This window comes from Nicotiana tabacum, chromosome 21 (genome assembly GCF_000715075.1).
Source record: "Nicotiana tabacum cultivar K326 chromosome 21, ASM71507v2, whole genome shotgun sequence".
NCBI lineage: Eukaryota > Viridiplantae > Streptophyta > Magnoliopsida > Solanales > Solanaceae > Nicotiana > Nicotiana tabacum.
This window is the reverse complement of record NC_134100.1, coordinates 86,124,121-86,142,614: the sequence shown is the minus strand read 5'-3', so window position 1 is coordinate 86,142,614 and position 18,494 is coordinate 86,124,121. Positions and strand designations below refer to the sequence as shown.

The 18,494-nt window shown below is 34.6% G+C and overlaps 2 protein-coding genes across 2 annotated transcripts; both read left to right on the top strand.

Moving 5' to 3' along the window:
- The first annotated feature begins 8,027 nt into the window (after positions 1-8,027).
- Positions 8,028-13,992, top strand: LOC107804839 (uncharacterized). The gene is made up of 4 exons (XM_016628780.2): positions 8,028-8,164; positions 8,243-8,332; positions 13,133-13,325; positions 13,566-13,992. The coding sequence occupies exons 2-4, from the start codon at positions 8,276-8,278 to the stop codon at positions 13,694-13,696; spliced, it is 381 nt and encodes a 126-aa protein (XP_016484266.1). The 5' UTR covers positions 8,028-8,164; positions 8,243-8,275; the 3' UTR covers positions 13,697-13,992.
- A 3,044-nt stretch (positions 13,993-17,036) lies between these two features.
- On the top strand, positions 17,037-18,083 carry LOC142175088 (uncharacterized). Its single transcript, XM_075241543.1, has 2 exons — positions 17,037-17,122; positions 17,557-18,083. The coding sequence occupies exons 1-2, from the start codon at positions 17,074-17,076 to the stop codon at positions 17,919-17,921; spliced, it is 414 nt and encodes a 137-aa protein (XP_075097644.1). The 5' UTR covers positions 17,037-17,073; the 3' UTR covers positions 17,922-18,083.
- The last annotated feature ends 411 nt before the right edge of the window (positions 18,084-18,494 follow it).

The following is an 18,494-nucleotide window of genomic DNA, read 5'->3' as shown; positions in this document are numbered from 1 at the left end:
TTTTTTTCAATCATGAGTCTTTGCCACTCTTGAAGTGTTATATGAAACTTCATAAGTTTTTATTTAACTTAACCATACATTTCTTCAATTATATAAACACTAAATGCAGATAATTTTTAAAGAAATATTTCAGTCGCTGTCAATGCTAAATTTTTATCTTGCTCAACAATTGCTTTGGGTTGACACCATTAGGCATCAAATAGATCCATATTATAGTGCTCTTCAGTAAATATTTTCTACTTCAATTTTGATGTGATGTTTGCTCTAATTTTAACTATTCTAATATTATTTTTTCATCCTTATAATAAAATTCTCTTATTATATAAGTGAGAGTTTAGCAGCTCTCCCTCAACGTGCTTGCTTCATTACAAGGGTATTTTTGGAGTTTCATACTTTATCTGGTTTAAAGGTATTGTACATGCTAGCTTTATCACCTGTACATGCTGATATGTTTGCTGAAATTGCAAGGCCCACCTGGATTTTTTCATGCCACATGTCCATTTCCTGACCACGTGGGTCCCCCAATAAGTACATAACAACCTTTTTTGGCTCTCTTTTTACAGCCATGTTATGTGTATATGCCTGACTCTTGGTCCCCACGTCCCTCACCCCTCGAGCTCTCTCCTTGGATTCTCCGGCAACTCATAAAAATACAATTCTGATATGAAAATAATTATATTGTGGATATTCATTTATTACTCCGCTATGAATAATTTTTCTGAAGAAGATTATCCATTTAGTAATCTGTTGAAGTTTATCTACAAGCAGCTGATGCATGCAGGTAGCAAGCAACTCAATGAAATGATTTGCAGCAGTTTCTTATTAAATAGGCAGGTTGCAAGCAGCTCATGCAGACAACTTACAAGCAGCTAAAGAAAAGCCTTGCAGCTGCTTCCTAAAAAGCCTCCCAGCTGCTTCCTTTCTTCTATAAATAGAGGAGTTTTCAGTTCATTATGTACAGAAGTTTGAAGTTTGAATAATATATCAGTTTCTCTCTATACTTGTCTTTACTTTACAGTTTTTATTTTATAACACGTTATCAGCACAGGACTCTGACATCTCGAGCAAATACTTTGAAAGTATCAGAGGTACGAACTTTCTTTTTCTAAATAATGTCAAATCTTTCTAAACTTGAGTTTGTAGCCCTGGATATATCGGGCAAAAGTTACATGTCTTGGGTGCTTGATGCCGAAATTCATCTTGATGCGATGGGTCTGACAGATACCATCATGGACAAAAATCAAGCATCAAACCAAGACCGTGTCAAAGCAATGATATTCCTACGCCATCACCTTGATGAAGGCTTGAAAATGGAATATCTCACTATTAAAGATCTAGTCATACTGTAGAATAATTTGAAAGATAGATATGACCACCTGAAGATGGTCGTTCTTCTACAGGCACGTTATGATTGGACTCATCTAAGGCTATAAGATTTTAAATCTATCAGTAAGTATAATTCTGCTATGTTCAGAATTATTTCCCAATTGAAACTATGTGGTAATAATATTACTGATCATGATATGTTGGAGAAAACTTTCACCACTTTTCATGCCTCAAATATGCTCCTGCAGCAGCAATATAGAGAAATGAGATTCAAAAAGTATTCTGAACTTATCTCACACCTTTTTGTAGCCGATCAACATAATGGGCTATTAATGAAAAACCATGAAAGCCGACCTACTGGTTCTTGTCCATTCCCTGAAGTGAATGAGACGAACTTCTACCAAGCTAAGCGTGGAAGATGACGTGGCCCCAGTCGTGGTCATGGCCATGGTCGGGGAAAAAACTCTAATCATGGTAATAATGCACCAAAGAAGCCTCCTCACCACCAGCAGTAGAAAAGGAAGGAGCAAAAGCATGAAGCAGTACAAACAGCAAAGCCAGAAAATGCATGCTATAGATGTGGAGGAAAAAGGGCACTGGTCACGTACATGACGTACGCCAAAGTACCTGGTTGAGCTCTATCAAGCCTCCCTGAAGAAGACAGAGAAAAATGCTGAAGTAAATTTTATTTCTGAAGATAATTTAGACTTCATGCATTTGGATGTAGCTGATTACTTTGCACTCCCGGAAGGAGAAACAAGTCATGTGATCGGTGATGAATCTGTAGAGATGTAAATATTTTAATTTTTGTTATTTGTAGTAGATAGTATGGTTATGTAATTATTGTACATAAATAAAAGTTATGCTTTGATAATAATGTTTACTATCATATTTATTTTGTTTATGTCATTTTGAAGAATATGGATAATCCTCAAATTATGTTTGGATCAAAGACCAATCATGAAGATATTTGTGTAATTGATAGTGGAACAACTCATGCCATATTCAAAGAGCAGAAATACTTCTCTTATTTGCATAGGGAAAAAGCAAATATTTCTATAATTTTTGGTAATATAAGTTTGATTAAAGGCTCCAAAAGAGCTACTATATTTCTGTCTAAGGGAACAAAACTTATAATAGACAATGCATTATTCTCCTCCAAATCTCGAAGAATCTTGTTGAGTTTTATAGATATCCGCCGAAATAGGTATCATGTTGAGACAATAAATAAAATGAATATGGAATATCTTTATATTATAAAAGATGTTTCTGGCCAGAAGTGCATTATAGAAAAGTTACTAACTTTATCTTTTGGCTTATACTATTCAAAAATTAGTACAGTTGAAGCACGCTCTATCGTAAACCAGAAGTTTACTGATTCAAATATTTTTGTGCTTTGGCATGGCCGTTTGGGCCATCCTGGATCAATAATGATAAGACGAATTACTGAAAATTCGAGTGAGCATTCATTAAAGAACCTGAAGATTCTTACAAATAATGAATTTTCTTGTGATGCTTGTTATCAAGGTAAAATGATCACTAGACCATCACCAATGAAGGTTTGCATCGAATCCCCTGCCTTTTTAGAACGTATACATGGGGATATATGTGGACCTATTCACCCACCAAGTGAGTTGTTTAGATATTTTATGGTCCTAATAGATGCATCTTCAAGATGGTCTCATGTGTTCCTACATTCATATCGCAACCTGGCGTTTGCAAATCTATTAGCCCAAATAATTCGATTAAAGGAACAATTTCTAGATTATCCTATAAAGGCTATTCGCCTTGATAATGCTGGAGAATTCTCATCTCAAGTTTTTGATGATTATTGTCTATCAGTTGGGATAAAAGTTGAACATCCTATAGCTTATGTTCATACTCAAAATGGCCTTGCAGAGTCATTTATTAAATGCCTGCAATTGATAGCAAGGCCACTGCTTATGAAAATAAAATTGCCCACTACTGTTTGGGGCAATGCTATCTTGCATGCAGTATCACTTATCTGTCTCAGACCGATACATTATAATAAATATTCTCCGTCACAATTAGTTTTTGGTCATGAACCAAATATTGCCCATCTACGAATTTTTGGATGTGCTGTATATGTGCCAGTAGCACCACCACATCACAGTAAGATGGGCCCGCAGAGAAGGTTAGGAATATATGTTGGGTTTGAATCACCCTTTATTATTCGCTATCTTGAACCATTGATGAGAGATTTATTTACTGCTCGATTTGCAGATTGTCGGTTTGATGAAATAAATTTTCCACAATTAGGGAGAGAGAAAAAGGGAATCAAAAGAGAAATTGTGTGAAAAGTTTCATCATTATCTCATTTTAATCCACGTACCCCTATATGTAATCAGGAGGTCCAGAAGATTATCCATTTATAAAATATAGCAAATCAAATGCCAGACGCGTTTACTGATTTGAAAAGGATAGCTAAGTCACATATCCCTGCAGAGAATGTACCTATACGAATTGATGTCCCATCAGGACTATCTACTAGCATAAGAACTAGTGAACCTAAAGCACGCCTGAAGCGTGGTAGGCCTTTGGGTTCTAAGGATCGAAATCCTCGAAAAAGAAAATCGACAAATGATCAAAACGATACTATAAAGGGATCTCCTGAAGAGACCGAAGATCTGATTAGTTATGAGATTCCTGAAGAAATTATTGAACCTGAGACTCAAGTGAGCGAGGAATTTTTAATAAGTTCTACTTGTGATGAATTAATTTAAATCGATCTGAAATAGTTGTGGATAATATTTTTGCTTATAATGTTGCACTTAACATTATGCAAGATAGTGAGGATTTTGAACCCCGATCTATCGAAGAATATCAACAAAGATCTGATCGGCCAAAATGGCAAGGAGCAATTCAATCAGAATTGAATGCACTTGCTAAAAGAGAGGTCTTTAAACCAGTAGTCCAAACACATGATGGTATAAAACCAGTTGGTCATAAATGGATTTTTGTGCGAAAAAGGAATGACCAAAATGAGCTTTGTCGCACAAGGATTCTCACAACGACCTGGAGTCGATTATAAAGAAACATATTCACCCGTTATGGATGTCATAATATTTTGATATCTCATCAGTTTAGCCTTACGTGAAAGGCTTGAAATACATATGATGGATGTGGTTACAACTTATCTGTACGGGTCACTTGATAATAAAATTTACATGAAAATCCCTAAAGGATCTAAAATTCCTGAAGCATATTCGAAATCTTGGGAAATGTATTCAATCAGATTACAAAGATCTTTGTATGGTTTAAAGTAATCTGGGCGCATGTGGTATAATCGCCTTAGTGAATATTTACTGAAAGAGGGTTACATAAATGATGTTATTTGTCCATGTATTTTTATAAAGAAAATGGTATCAAAACTTGTTATACTTGCTGTTTATGTTGATGACATAAATCTTGTTGGAATTCCAGAAGGGCTCCAAAAGGCAATTGAATATCTTAAAAAAGAATTTGAAATGAAAGATCTTGGAAAGACAAAACTTTGTCTTAGACTGCAAATTGAACATTTAGCAAACGAGATCTTTATACATCAATCTGCCTATACAGAAAGGGTCTTAAAACTCTTTTACATGGACAAAGCGTACCCATTGAGTACACTAATGGTTGTTCGATCACTTGAAGTGAATAAGGACCCGTTCCGACCTCCAGAAGAGGATGAGGAATTCCTTGGTCCTGAAATACCCCATCTCAGTGCAATTGGTGCACTTATGTATCTTGCTAATGCTACAAGGCCTGACATAGCATTTTCTGTTAATTTACTAGCAAGATATAGCTCTTCTCCTACTCGGAGATATTGGAATGAGATTAAGCATATTTTGCGATATTTAAAGGGAACTCTTGATGTGGGTTTGTTTTATGCTAACAAAGGTAGTGCAGATCTTATTGGTTATGTAGATACAGGTTATTTATCTGATCCCCATAAAGCTCGATCTCAAATCGGGTACGTGTTTACATGTGGAGGTACTGTCATATCATGGCGCTCCACAAAGCAGTCAATTGTTGTTGCTTCTTCAAATTATGCTGAGATAATAGCTATTCATGAAACAAGTAGGGAATGCGTATGGTTGAGATCAGTGATTCATTTTATTCAAGAAAAATGTGGTTTGGAGTGTGATAAAAGATCCACAATTCTATACGAAGACAATGTTGCATGCACAACCCAATTAAAGGGGGATTTATAAAAAGATATAGAACGAATTATATTTCACCAAAATTATTCTACACACATGATCTTCAGAAAAATAGTGACATCTATGTGCAACAAATCCGTTCAAGTGACAATCCAGCAGATTTGTTCACTAAATCTTTACCAACTTCAACTTTTGAGAAGATGGTATACAAGATTGGAATGCAAAGACTCAAATATTTAAAATAAGATTTTTATCAGGGGGAGTGAAATACACGTTGTATTCTTTTTTCCTTACTAAGCTTTTTCCCATAGGGTTTTCCTTGTAAGGTTTTTAATGAGGCAGCTAGAAATGCATATTACTAAATATGTGTACTCTTTTTCCTTCACTAGGATTTTTTCACTGGGTTTTTCTTAGTAAGGTTTTAACGAGACACAATACCTTTTAATGAACATTCAAGGGGGAGTGTTATGAAAATAATTATATTGTGGATGTCGATTTATTACTCCGCTATACATAATCTTCCTGAAGAAGATTATCTATTTAGTACTCTGTTGAAGTTTATCTACAAGCAGCTGATGCAGGCAGGTAGCAAGCAGTTCAATGAAATAATTGCAGCAGCTTCTTATTAAACAGGCAGGTTGCAAGCGGCTCATGCAGACAACTTACAAGCAGCTAAAGAAAAGTCTTGCAGTTACTTCCTGAAAAGCCTCGCAACTGCTTCCTTTCTTCTATAAATAGAGGAATTTTTAGTTCATTATGTACAGAAGTTTGAAGTTTGAATAATATATCAGTTTCTCTCTATACTTGTCTTTACTTTATAGTTTTTATTTTATAACAAATTCCAGTCTATTTCGGCTTTGCACCCACAATAATTTCTATTTTCTTTACAAACGTTGTCGTTATCATCTTTTGTGAATTTTTTTATATTATTTGTAGTTATTTTGCACAATTTATTTTGGCTACCCAAAAGTATTATTCACGTAAAAAGAATCAAAGATTTTGTTATTCATTCCAGTTTAAGGTTAACTTTGTTGGAGTCAAGAAAATTATTTTTTACAACGGACTATAGAAAAGTAAGGTACAAACCTTATACAGTAAAATAATACAACATAAAAACATATATTGTAGAAGTAACTATTTTTTATTCAACAATTTGTAATTAAAGTAAAATGAATTTGGATACAATAGTCATTTGAAAAAATTCTGAAATAAGCAATAAGCATATAAAGTTCAGTGGTTTAAATAAAAGCATTATCATGCTACATGATTAGACTTGGTACAACTTAGTGTAATAATTGTCGGAGGCATTAGCTATTTTACAATAATATTAAAGATAGATTCCCTAATAAAATAAAGGAAGGTCATATACATTATGCTAACTGATTTACAAAAATGGAGTAAGAACTTAAAACATTTTCACAGAAGAATAAAGAGGGAAAAAAAAATTGGCGTCCAGAGCAAAGGTAGATAAGATGATGAAATACTACTTAGAATTATAAGAATAGAATTGAATTATCATATTAACAAAAGAAAATTATTATCATAACGAAAACATAAAATAAATATTAGATGGTTTGATGCTTATACCGTGCCATTGCCATTCTTTTAAAAAAAAGAATAATACTACTATAGCTTAATGTTGGATCTTAGTCACATTTCATTATATATCTCTTTATCCTCAAAATAAAGGTTTAATTAAAAAAATTGGTAGGATTTAAATTCAAAATTTTGTAAACATTCAAACTGATTGAGGTTAAAAAAATATATGAAATTGAAATTGAAAAGTGTGCATTATGTGTGGACATGAACGGTGAACTTGTCTTCAAAGAATTTGCTGAAAATTTATGAGTGAAAATCTCATTTATTTCGTCTGAAGTACTCCTTAAACAAAATTTTCAATAGAATATACAGTTAAATAATTAATTAACTTGAATTAGGTTAGTTTGTCCCTTTAAACTTGGGCCCGTGCACAACACAGGCTATCGGACTATCTCTTACTAGTTAATATCATAAGCTACATGTTAATTAAACTTGTGTCACATGAAATAACACTCAAAGATGTAACCTAGTAGTTAATGAACTGAGTTAAGAAACATAAGACAAATATATTAGATAATTTCTTTTTGTTTATCTAAAATTTAGTAAACAATCGAGCTCAAGTTAATCTTGAGGCCACGATTGTTTTACATGAAATATAAAGTAATTTGCTATTTAAAAAAATACAAAAAGATAGTTTGATATACAAAGTATCCTTTCCTTCATGAGATAGGAAAATCAATTATGGTAAGAAAATATGGACAAATACCTAACATGTATCAGATTGATTCCACGACTCGAACTCTTAACATATAAATTATATAAAGATAATTTTATTATTATTCTAAGGTTCCCGCTATTTAAAAATACACACGTGCTAAATTCTCACGGATAAGTCGCGTGGAAGCAGAAGCGAACGACACAAACATATAATTCAGCAACTGACTCATACCAAGAAGTGGGCCCATGTCGGCCCCACATAGTTACGAAAAAAGAAAGCTTGTTGCGGTAGACTAAAGTACTAAACTAAAGTAAAACGTACGAAAAGAAAAGCTAACTGAAAATTCTCTCCTTTCTCCTCAGTACAAACTCACCCTAAATGTAGCAAATCAAAACCCTAATCAACACAGTGATTACAGGTAGCTAATTGTTTTATTGCTATTATTGGGGTTTGAATTATAATATATTTTATGATCTACTATATATTTTCTGTTTAGGAAAATTCAATTAAATTGTACTGATATTGAGAGATGATAAGCAAAGAAAAGGCACCTGAACCACTTGATTTCTTCATTTGGACAGTTGAGGTACTTGTTTTTTTTTACTTTCCAGTTGACTTTTGTATTATCTTTAAATTGATCGTAATTCCACTAGTACTAGTAGATCTTGTGAGTTTACTGTTAATTTGATTACAGTATATGATAGTGCTTTTATATTGGTTATTTTGTAATTTGGGGTTTTCTCATTTCTGATGTAGATTTTTTTTTCTTCTTGATATTCGATTGCGTTTTTGGGTATTGCAAGGAGTTGGGTACTATGATAATTTCCTTTATGCGCATCTCGGCTATCTCGACTATTCCAGGTACCTAATACCTCCCACCCGCACAAGCAGGGGCGGAGCTAGCATGTGGGATACGTAGAGGCGGAACCAAGATATGAGTACGATGGGGGCACCACTGTATGCTAATCACTAGCTATAAAATTCGGCGTGTAACTATTTAAAAACTTAATGATTATGATGACTTATCATCCAAATATAAACAAAAAGAAGTTCTAAAGAAAAAGAAAGTACCTAGCAGAGAGAGAGATTTCTTCGCAAAATTGGTGCTATGGAAAGGGAAGGTATTTGATTAAGCATGTTTCACACTTTAAAATTTCTAGTTTTTTAATTAAAAAGGGGTCAGTGATCAAAAGGGCGTTCAAACTTTAAATTATCAAAAGCTTACTAAAGAAATCAAGATTAAGGGTATGTTAATAGTCAAAGAACCGAAGAAGAGTCTCAAACTATTAGTTACCATTATCGAGTCGGAGTTAAAGTAATTGTTGAAGAAGGTTGTGGCAGAAGGATTTTCTATTTTTCTATTTGTGGAGTGACAAGTTGCAATTTGAGGCTTTTAATTTTAAGGGATGAATTTGAAAAAGAAAAGTTAATTAAGTAGACTATTATGTGTTAGTGCTAAACTATAACTGAATTAAAAAAAGAAGAAGATAAAAGTAAAAAATAAAGCAATTTGCTAAGTGTAAATTATCGTTGTAGTTAAAGAACTAAAATAGAAAAGAGGAGAAAAAGCAAGAACTAAAATAGAAAGGAGGAGAAAAAGCTGAAGATGGTTTCGAACCCACGTCCATCCACCAAAGCAGGGAACTTAAGCACGCAACACCATTTCTCCCGTCCAGTTTTCTGTGTATGGGGGACACAAGCAAAATATTTAAGGGGTCCCAAGTATATATGTACAAATATACACAAGATATATATACATGATTTTTGCCGAGGCTAACGGGGTCCCGTGACCCCTCAACCCACAATGTGGGTCCGCCTCTGGGGATACAAGTTCGGTTGAACAATAGCTTTGGTCCAATTCTATATTTGTCTTAATAAATCTATTGAATATATACAAATTATTAATTTTGAATCCAGTAACTTAAATGCACTAGCATCCCGAACCCATAAGCTTCAAATCTTGGCTCCGCGTATGAGTATAGGTACATGTAACGGGCAACTCTGTTTTCCAAGGCTTAGGAAAATAAAAAGAAACCGCCTAGTATTTTTTTGCCTATGTTGGGATTTGAACCGAAGACCTCATATTTCTTCCATTTCATTGACTGCTAGGTCACACCCTTGGATGCAATGGGTAGTATGATAATTTTCTTGATTATATGAATTTTGTGAGTGTGGGTGGTTAAAAGATGTGCTTTTTAATCACCTCTGGCTCTTGTGTTGGCTCTGGCTCTGCTGTATACTGCAGGTAAAAGTTGCCTAGAGCAAACCCCATGGCTTTGGTCTAGTGGTAAAAGAGCAACGTGTAATGTGTAGATGAGGTGCACATTAGGGGTTCGAACCCTGCCGAAGACAAGAGTATGGTATTTAAGTAGAGAAGGGTAGATGAGCAGACCCATTATCCATCGAGTTTCGAACGTGCGCCGCTGGCCTGTATTTCTCGGTTATACCCAAAAAAATTAAAAAGTTGCCAGGAACAGCGGATGGGATTTATAAGGATTATACTGTAGGTCACTAGGTGAGGGATTGGATCTAAAATGAGGAGCTCAAGAGTGTGATTATTTGAAAAGTATTTAGTCAGTCTTACATTAACTTAATATATTATAAAAATCTTATTATAGCAGTGATAGTAATACATGAAATTAGTTGAATTATAAGTATGTCTTATTTTTTATGATCAGTAGGAACTAGGAAGATATGAGAAGATTAACAAAAGGGTAGAATGAGAACAGAACAAAGAAATAAGTGAAAAGGAAAAGCAAGGAGAGAGAAAACTAGTGGCACAGCAGAACATTGTTGATGTTTCGGACATATTATTGTAGATTTGGTTAGGGGCGAAAATCGTCATACGTTCCTCTGTTTCTGAACTAGTGAAGTACATTGGTGCACTTACGTTGTTAAGCAGCACAAATACGAATTCCGTTAGTAAAGTTCATAGGTTTTAGACCTAGGCCCACAAGATCATTTACCGACAGAGGCAGATGCAATGTATCGGCACCGGGTTCAACTGAACCCAGTACTTTTGGCGTGGAACATAAATTTATGTGTAAAAATTCATTAATATTGCAATATATAGCAATATGAACCCATAACTTTAAAAAATATAATGGGTCTAAAAACCTTAAAGGTTGAACCCATAAAACTTAAATCGTAGACCCGCCTATGTTTACCGACTGTGGGCAATTGGCAAGTTCCATCTGTTGGAATTCATTTTCTTAGAAAAAAGAAAAAATAATCACAAACTCTGTGCGATTTCACTGTGAATTCTTGGAATATCTGAGGTGTGAGAAGTTTGAGTTAATTTCACTCTAGGCATCTTTGCACGGCCTTATACCTGAGTCCTGACTGTGGATAACTGGCCTGTTCCCTCTTTATTTTGTAAATTCTTTTAGTTAGGTTATCTGAGGCGAGGTGGTGAATTTTGTACCCTACATGCTACATACTTCTGACCAGTTTTTTTTGTTTTGCAACCTGTGGCCATACATAACATGGTTTTTCGTGGTGGAGTTTGAGGACTTTTGTTAAGGGTCCCTAACATCAGTTACCAACTCCAATGTTTGTGTCACAACTTCTATTAACAAGTCCATCTGACAGTTGCACCGTTATAAGATTAAGAAACTTAGTATTGATCAACTAGTTTTGATAGAGGGAAGAAAAAAATATTCGTTGTTATGATGGAGAGAATGAAAAAGCACACTTGCCTGGGTTTTACTGAAGAGAGGGCCAAATTGGAGAGACTAACTAATGAGTTAAATAAGGTATTCTTTCAAGAGACTAACTAATTCAGAAAATGAGTATTTTTTTTTCCGAGTTTGTGGAAGAGGAGGAGAAAGCGGGAGACTTAGGCAAGTGTACATGCACAATGGACAGGCTTCTTGTCTTTGCAAATGGTGTCATAAAGTGTGCTTATTTCGTTGACTCCACCTATAAGAGTGTTTTAACTCCTTTTAGATGACTTTGCGTCTCTTCTGAACAACTGTATAATGCTTGGTCAGTTGCTATCTTTGGTAGTGCTTGGTCATCCATGAGCTATGGTGAGAGATGTAAGTCATAAGGTGGAAAACATGCAATTACTATTTATACCTAATCTTAAATTCTTGAAAAATGCCATCTTTTCAGGATTGAGAAGTTATCTCATCAGCAAGTATATCACATGTGCAGTAGAGCCAGGACAGAGCCTATGCCACTCTTGTCCTACTACTGCTTCGCATAAAATTTTATCTATATGGTGTGTATAGACTGATTAAGTTGGAGTGATATGAATGCCATTTTAGCTCGATATTTCACCGATGCTTTACAATTTCTAGTCCTCTCTCTCAGTTTTTAGTGCTAAGAGTAGATGAATTGGAAGGAAAACAATTTTCTACTTCTTGTGTAAAATTGAAAAATCACATTTCTCCCCTTGAATGAGGTGGAGACAATTATGTGACAGGTTAGATTTTCAACTTTTACACGTAAAGCCAAAATAATCAAGCAACTGTTGTCCTGTATTGGCCACTGGTTAAGCCAATTGGCGAAGCTACACCTATTGCAAAATGCTTATATGTCCATCCCTTGCTACATGGCAGTTTACTTTCCGAATTTCATCACTATGGAATGCGCAAAGCATACACTGATATGTAGCAATTCTTGCTGCGTGACCTTAGAGATAGAAAATGAACACCCAAAAATGGTATAGTCGTATTAAGATACGTTTTGCAGGCTACTGCCAAATCCATAGACTGACGGGGCAATGCCCGATTTGAGGAGCGGAGTGACTGATCTATGAGATCATCTGTTTTCTACGTTCTTCAAAACCCTACTGAAATAGTGAATGGATAATACTTTGAATGCTTTGACCTCGTGTAATTATTATGTGGAAAAAGTTGCTTTAGTAGTGTTAGACAATCTGTGTAAGAAGAGTTCCCTTCTTCTGTAAGTTCCGTTCTACGATAAGTTGGCATACTTGTTCACTTTATCAAAATGGGGCCCTGAGATATATTACGACATATAAGGTATTACTTTGATTAGCTAAAGTTATTGAACTAAAACTAATAAAACTTTAATCTTCATAAACACCTAGTATTTTATTCATAAGATATCTCGCGTAATAGAAAAGCATTCTCATAATTTATAGAACTATGTATATGACATAAACCCAAAAATCAAACCAAATACCCAATCAATCTAAACTTCTCGGTCATAGAATGTAGTCAAAGTACCCAAGTTGACCAAATCCGGCATGAATCCCACACCCATGTCGTGTCGACATGGCTGCAGCATGGATTTTGAAGAGTCCGCCGCAATATAGGCGCTCTGAACTCTGTCCTTTTGTTTTAGGTGTTGCTTAATCGAAGAAGATGCATTTTATTCAATCACTGACATTCTGTTGCTTCTCTTGTTTTCCCAGGATGTTGGTTTATGGTTAGAAGAAATAAATCTTGGCAGCTATCGTCAAATTTTTAAAGAAAATGGTGTTAATGGAGAGTATTTGGAGGGGATGTCCATGTTCACGACTGAACAGATTCTCCGGTTTATAAGAAGGTGCCACATGAAATGGGGAGACTTCATAACGTTGTGTAAGGAGCTGAGGCGGATAAAAGGTTCCTATACTCTCTCTCTCTCTCTCTCTCTCTCTCTCGGCTCACAACCGAAACCATATCTCTTAACTTCTCCTTTCTCTTGATGTGAAGTTTGAGAGATTTCTTTGTCTGTCTATCAAGCAATTTCTTTGAGTTTAGTAAGATTCTGTTTTTTTGTTATATAGTACTAATCTTTTCATTATTTGCCACTGTATTATATATGGCCCCTTTTATATTTATTGATTAAAATCATGTCTTCAGTGGCTTGCTTAAAGGGGGAGCAAAGAGTCCGGCAACCGTGGTGGGCCCCATCTTGTTTCTCTGTAGTCTTTACGAAGACGGCCAAGCGTAACAGGCAGTGTAGAGTGGTTTCACTGAAGCTGGAGCCTTAACACTGATGTGCCTTCTGTGTGTATGATAAGTTAATGAATATTCCCAAGAGGAGAGTAGTGGAAAATGGTTGTTCCTCTGTTTATTTCCCTAATATTTTTTTTGCTATTTTATTGATTTGAAGAACTACCTCTTCTGCCCAAGCATTTTGTATACGTAACTTTGTAGTTTACTTTTGCCCTTTGTTTGTAGTTGTGATGTTTATAGTTTCAACTGAAGAAAAGAGATGATGCTTATGTAAATTAATTTCAGTGTGTTTAATAGTTCCAACTTCCATTCTAAGTTTAACGCTAGACAATGACCTGCGTACAGATTGAATGTATTTGAACTCCTGATATTACATATTTGCTTCTCTCGAACGATCCAACGACGAAAGTTCGAGCTACTGATACTGTATGTACATGCAGAAACAGCAGAATAAGAAATAGAAAATCTAGAAAACAATAGATTTCTTAGACTATCATTCATGTCTATTCTCACATGAGGAACTTACATAGAGTTTTAAGTTCTTAACTTTTATACACTGATGCTAGGGGTGTTCATAAAAACCCGAAAAATCGAACCAAACCGAAAACCGAACTAAATCGACCAAAAAAACCAATACTTTTTAGGTTTGGTTTTGGTTTTGAATTTTAAAAATCGATCAGATTTGGTTTGGTTTGGTTTTGGTTTTAATAAGAAAATAACCGAAAAAATCGAACCAAACCGACTATAGAAGTAGCTATTTAAATTTATTATTACACCTATTGATCACGCCCAACTATGCCTTGTAAAAAGGACTAAGCAGTCGCTGCAAATATAATCCAGTTCAAGTCCGGAGTCGAATCCCACAGGGAACTAACCTATTTACTACAACTTTAAATAATGCTAATGATAAGCTCAGACAGCTTTCAGATGCAAGAGTTTTATGAATAATCAGTGGAATTTATTTAGCTAAGGAAAAATGACAATAAAATTAGCAATAATCAAGACTAAAATTGAATTCAAGGGTAAAAGGATCTAGGGCTATTGATTTCCCCAATTGCCGGATTAATTCTTAACTCTTTAGCAATAATCTCGCCGTAATACTCTATGAGGATTATGAGTTTCGGGCTACCATAATTATCTCTCAATCAATTACGATAATTTACTAGAAGCATTCTCTCGAACTACTCTAGTTAACAATTTATGCAACTCAGAATTATCCCACCAAAGCTTCGTTATTTCTAACCCACTTTTAAATTCAAGTAATTAATCTCTTAACTTACCCAAAAGTGGTGTTGTTCAACAACAATCTAACCAAGTGTTCTTTCTCAAGCAACACAAGGTAACTAGACACGATTAATCAAGGACCCTTTCAATTAACCACAATACAATACGTAATTGAACAATCATAGAACAAACACGACTCAATTATGACAAAATAGAGTCAAGACTTCATCCAACAATTGATTCCATCAACCCTAGATAATAGATTTAGCTACTCATATTAATGAAAAATAAATCACTAAAATAATTCATAATCAACAAATAGAAGTACGAAGAAGAAGATGAAAACTCTTAGGAAATTATCCGTCTTCTCTCCCTTGTTCTTGCCTCTCAAATCTTCTAAAATCAGCTATATCTGACTTCTGGGTGAGTTTAGGCTTCATATAGGTTTAGGTTAGTCGCCTAGAAAATTTACATAATTAACCCTGCGTGTTTGGCTTTCGTCCGCCCGTCCGCGGCCGCGGATTTCCACTGCCTCACTGCCTTGAGTTCGCGAGCCAATTCGCGGCCGCGCACCCGGAGGGGTCGTCTCGCTTGCTTTTCTCGCTCCTTTTCGACCGGTCTAACCTTCGATTGGCCTTCCACACTCCATGTTGACTCCAAAACACTCGTTAGCTCCCTCCTAGCTCGGAGTAGCTCCTGCAAAGCATCAAATTCTTAATTAGAGCATTTTGTTATCTTTTAGCATTCAAATATCAATAAAGTACGGCTAAATTAGAGTGTAAATAGTGTCTAAATTGCATAAATATAGCCTACTATACACCTATGTACATATGTATATTTTAATATAAAGTTTCTAAAATATTATGGTACATATTAGTCGTTTGTATTTTAAGTCTAGTTTTTTGCTATTACAACAATCTAATTCTTTTCCTTTACATTCTAGTTTGATTGGTAGTTTGCTTTTGCTAAGTACAAGAATTATTTCATGTTAAAAATAATCGATTTTTAATTGAGTACTTAAATTATTCATCACTATTTGATTCAATTATCATTAATATATCATGGTAAATGATAGATTTCTCAAAGAGCAATTGGGTTGATAGTGTTACGTTGAAAATGTAGTCGACGGAATATGTGTTTGGTAGTGTATGTCTCATATTTAATAAAAAACCCGATAAATAATCGAAAAAACCGATAAAAACCGACAAAAACAAAATCGCTAAAAAATCGACTTATTGGTTTGGTTTGGTTCCAACATTTTAAGAACCGACTTACTTAATTTGGTTTCTTTTTGGGAAAAAATCGATCCAAACCGAACCATGAACACCCCTAACTGATCCTATAAATGTCAGATAATCTAAAATGCAGTTTTTGGAAACTGTTCATAATAAGTGGAACCAGTAACATGAAAATTAAGGCAACGTAATTTTCTATAGCATGTTAAGTCATACTGACAGTATAAAAAGGGCAGCTTAGTGTACAAAGCATCCCGCGTTCACGCAGGGTCGGGGAACACTGCATCCTAAGGGGGATGTAGATAGTTTACTCTACCCCAATGCAAGTATTAGTGGTGCCTTCCACGGTTCGAACTGTAACCTACAAGTCACATGAATACAACTTTACCGTTGTTCCAAAACTCTTCTTCCACACTGACAATATAAAATTGTCATTAAACTGTTAATGGATAGAAGTTAAATCAGTTAAATATAAAACACCCATTCGTTAAATGTTCATCAACATTCCTTGCCACCAACAGCTTTTGGATTATCTAATCCCTTGATTCACCCATTTGCTAGGTAAACGTTCAGAATCTACATATAGTGATAAAAGTTACAGTAATGATTAAATTTTGTTAATTAAATTGATTATTCAAATGTCGAGTAATGTCATTGTATTTTAAGATTTCCAAGTTCATAATGAAAGAACATACTTAATGAGGTAAATAACGTATTCTACTTTCAATTAATAACACGAAACGCAAGATATAATTTCCTTTAGTAAACTCTTCTTTTCTTTATTGATGTTCAACTATACATTCAGTTCATTTCTTCTTGATTTTCCGTTTTGCAATCGTTCATTAATTGTACTTCCATTAATTGTCATTACCTATAGTATTTAACCCCTTCCTATGCTTATTTTTTCATAGTGCCCCCAAATTAATCTTACAATTTAATACTTTAGTTCTTTCATGGCTACTCCAGTATTCAGCCTCACAAAACAAAGACCAAGAAAGCAAAGTAAGATATTCCTCTTCCTTGTATTGATGTGCTATACATAGAGTCAGTGGATTCAAAATGAGTCTTTACGTACATATATATTTATAAATATACATGCACAAGCATAGAGTTTTTTTTTTTTTTTTTTTTTTTTGCATATGTACATATAAATCAAGTCGAAAGCAGTTCAAGGGAGAACTAAGCCTTTTTCCTATGGGTTCAATTGAACGTTGAGGATAAATATTTATGTAAAAAACTATTAAAATTTCAACAAGTATTAAATTTGCACTCATAATTTTAGAAGTACAGAACCTTAAAAGGTTGAACTAATCATGCTTAAATTCTAGTTAGTTGAACTCATGAAACTCGCTCTAGCTTCGCCTCTACTTGATATTGTTTATTGTGGTTTAATACCTCATTTTTTAAAACTAAAGGATATGCTATTTTCTCTGCAGTGCTAACAAATATGACATGCAAGTTAATGCTTCTTGTTGTTTTGGGCGTTCACGTTCAAACTTCCTCTGCAAGGAAGCTTCTCGGGGATTCATTTTTACCTAATTTTGACTTTAACGGAGGGTTTGACCAAATTCTAGGAGGTCTTGGTGGTGGTGGTGGCGGTGGCGGCGGAGGTGGAGGTGGTGGAGGAGGTAGTAATGGTGGATTTGGGGCTGGCTTTGGATATGGCGAGGGTCATGGATCAGGTGCAAATGGTCGTGGCGGCGGCGGCGGCGGAGGTGGTGGAGGTGGCGGCAGCGGTGGTCAAAATGGTGGTAGCGGTTTTGGTTTTGGTTTCGGACATGGTGGTGGTGGAGGATTTTGATCCCACCATTTCTTCAAATATTTTTTTATGTAATAAGTGAAAAGCAAATTAAAAGCAAAGAATTTGCTATAGCTATGGTCAATGGTTCTTGAATAAACATTTTGCTAATACAAATGTTTAATTTTTTTTTAATTAGATAAAGGTTCACTTGTTTCATCTTCATTTGATTGTTCCAATTTAAGGCATTGATGTTGGTAAGATGAAAATACAGATTTGTCGTTTTTAACAATAGTTAACATAACATGCAAAGATTTTACAAAAGGAAAAAACGAAAAAAGAAAAAGACAGTTGTAAAGAATGTCCAATATGGACAAACAAAGGAGAATATATTGAAATAACGTCAATTATTGAAAACCAAATGAATAACAATAACGTTTTAATTCACGAGTCATGAAATACAAATTTGAATTTTCAGCTACTACATTATCTTTTGGGACAAAGGAATGAATCTACTTTTTTTTCAAATTTATCCGCTCATTTATCGGTAATAATTTATTCGTACCCGATATTTATATTAAATAAATAAATAAAAGTGAATAATGATGTATAAGAGGTGTTTATACACACTTTATA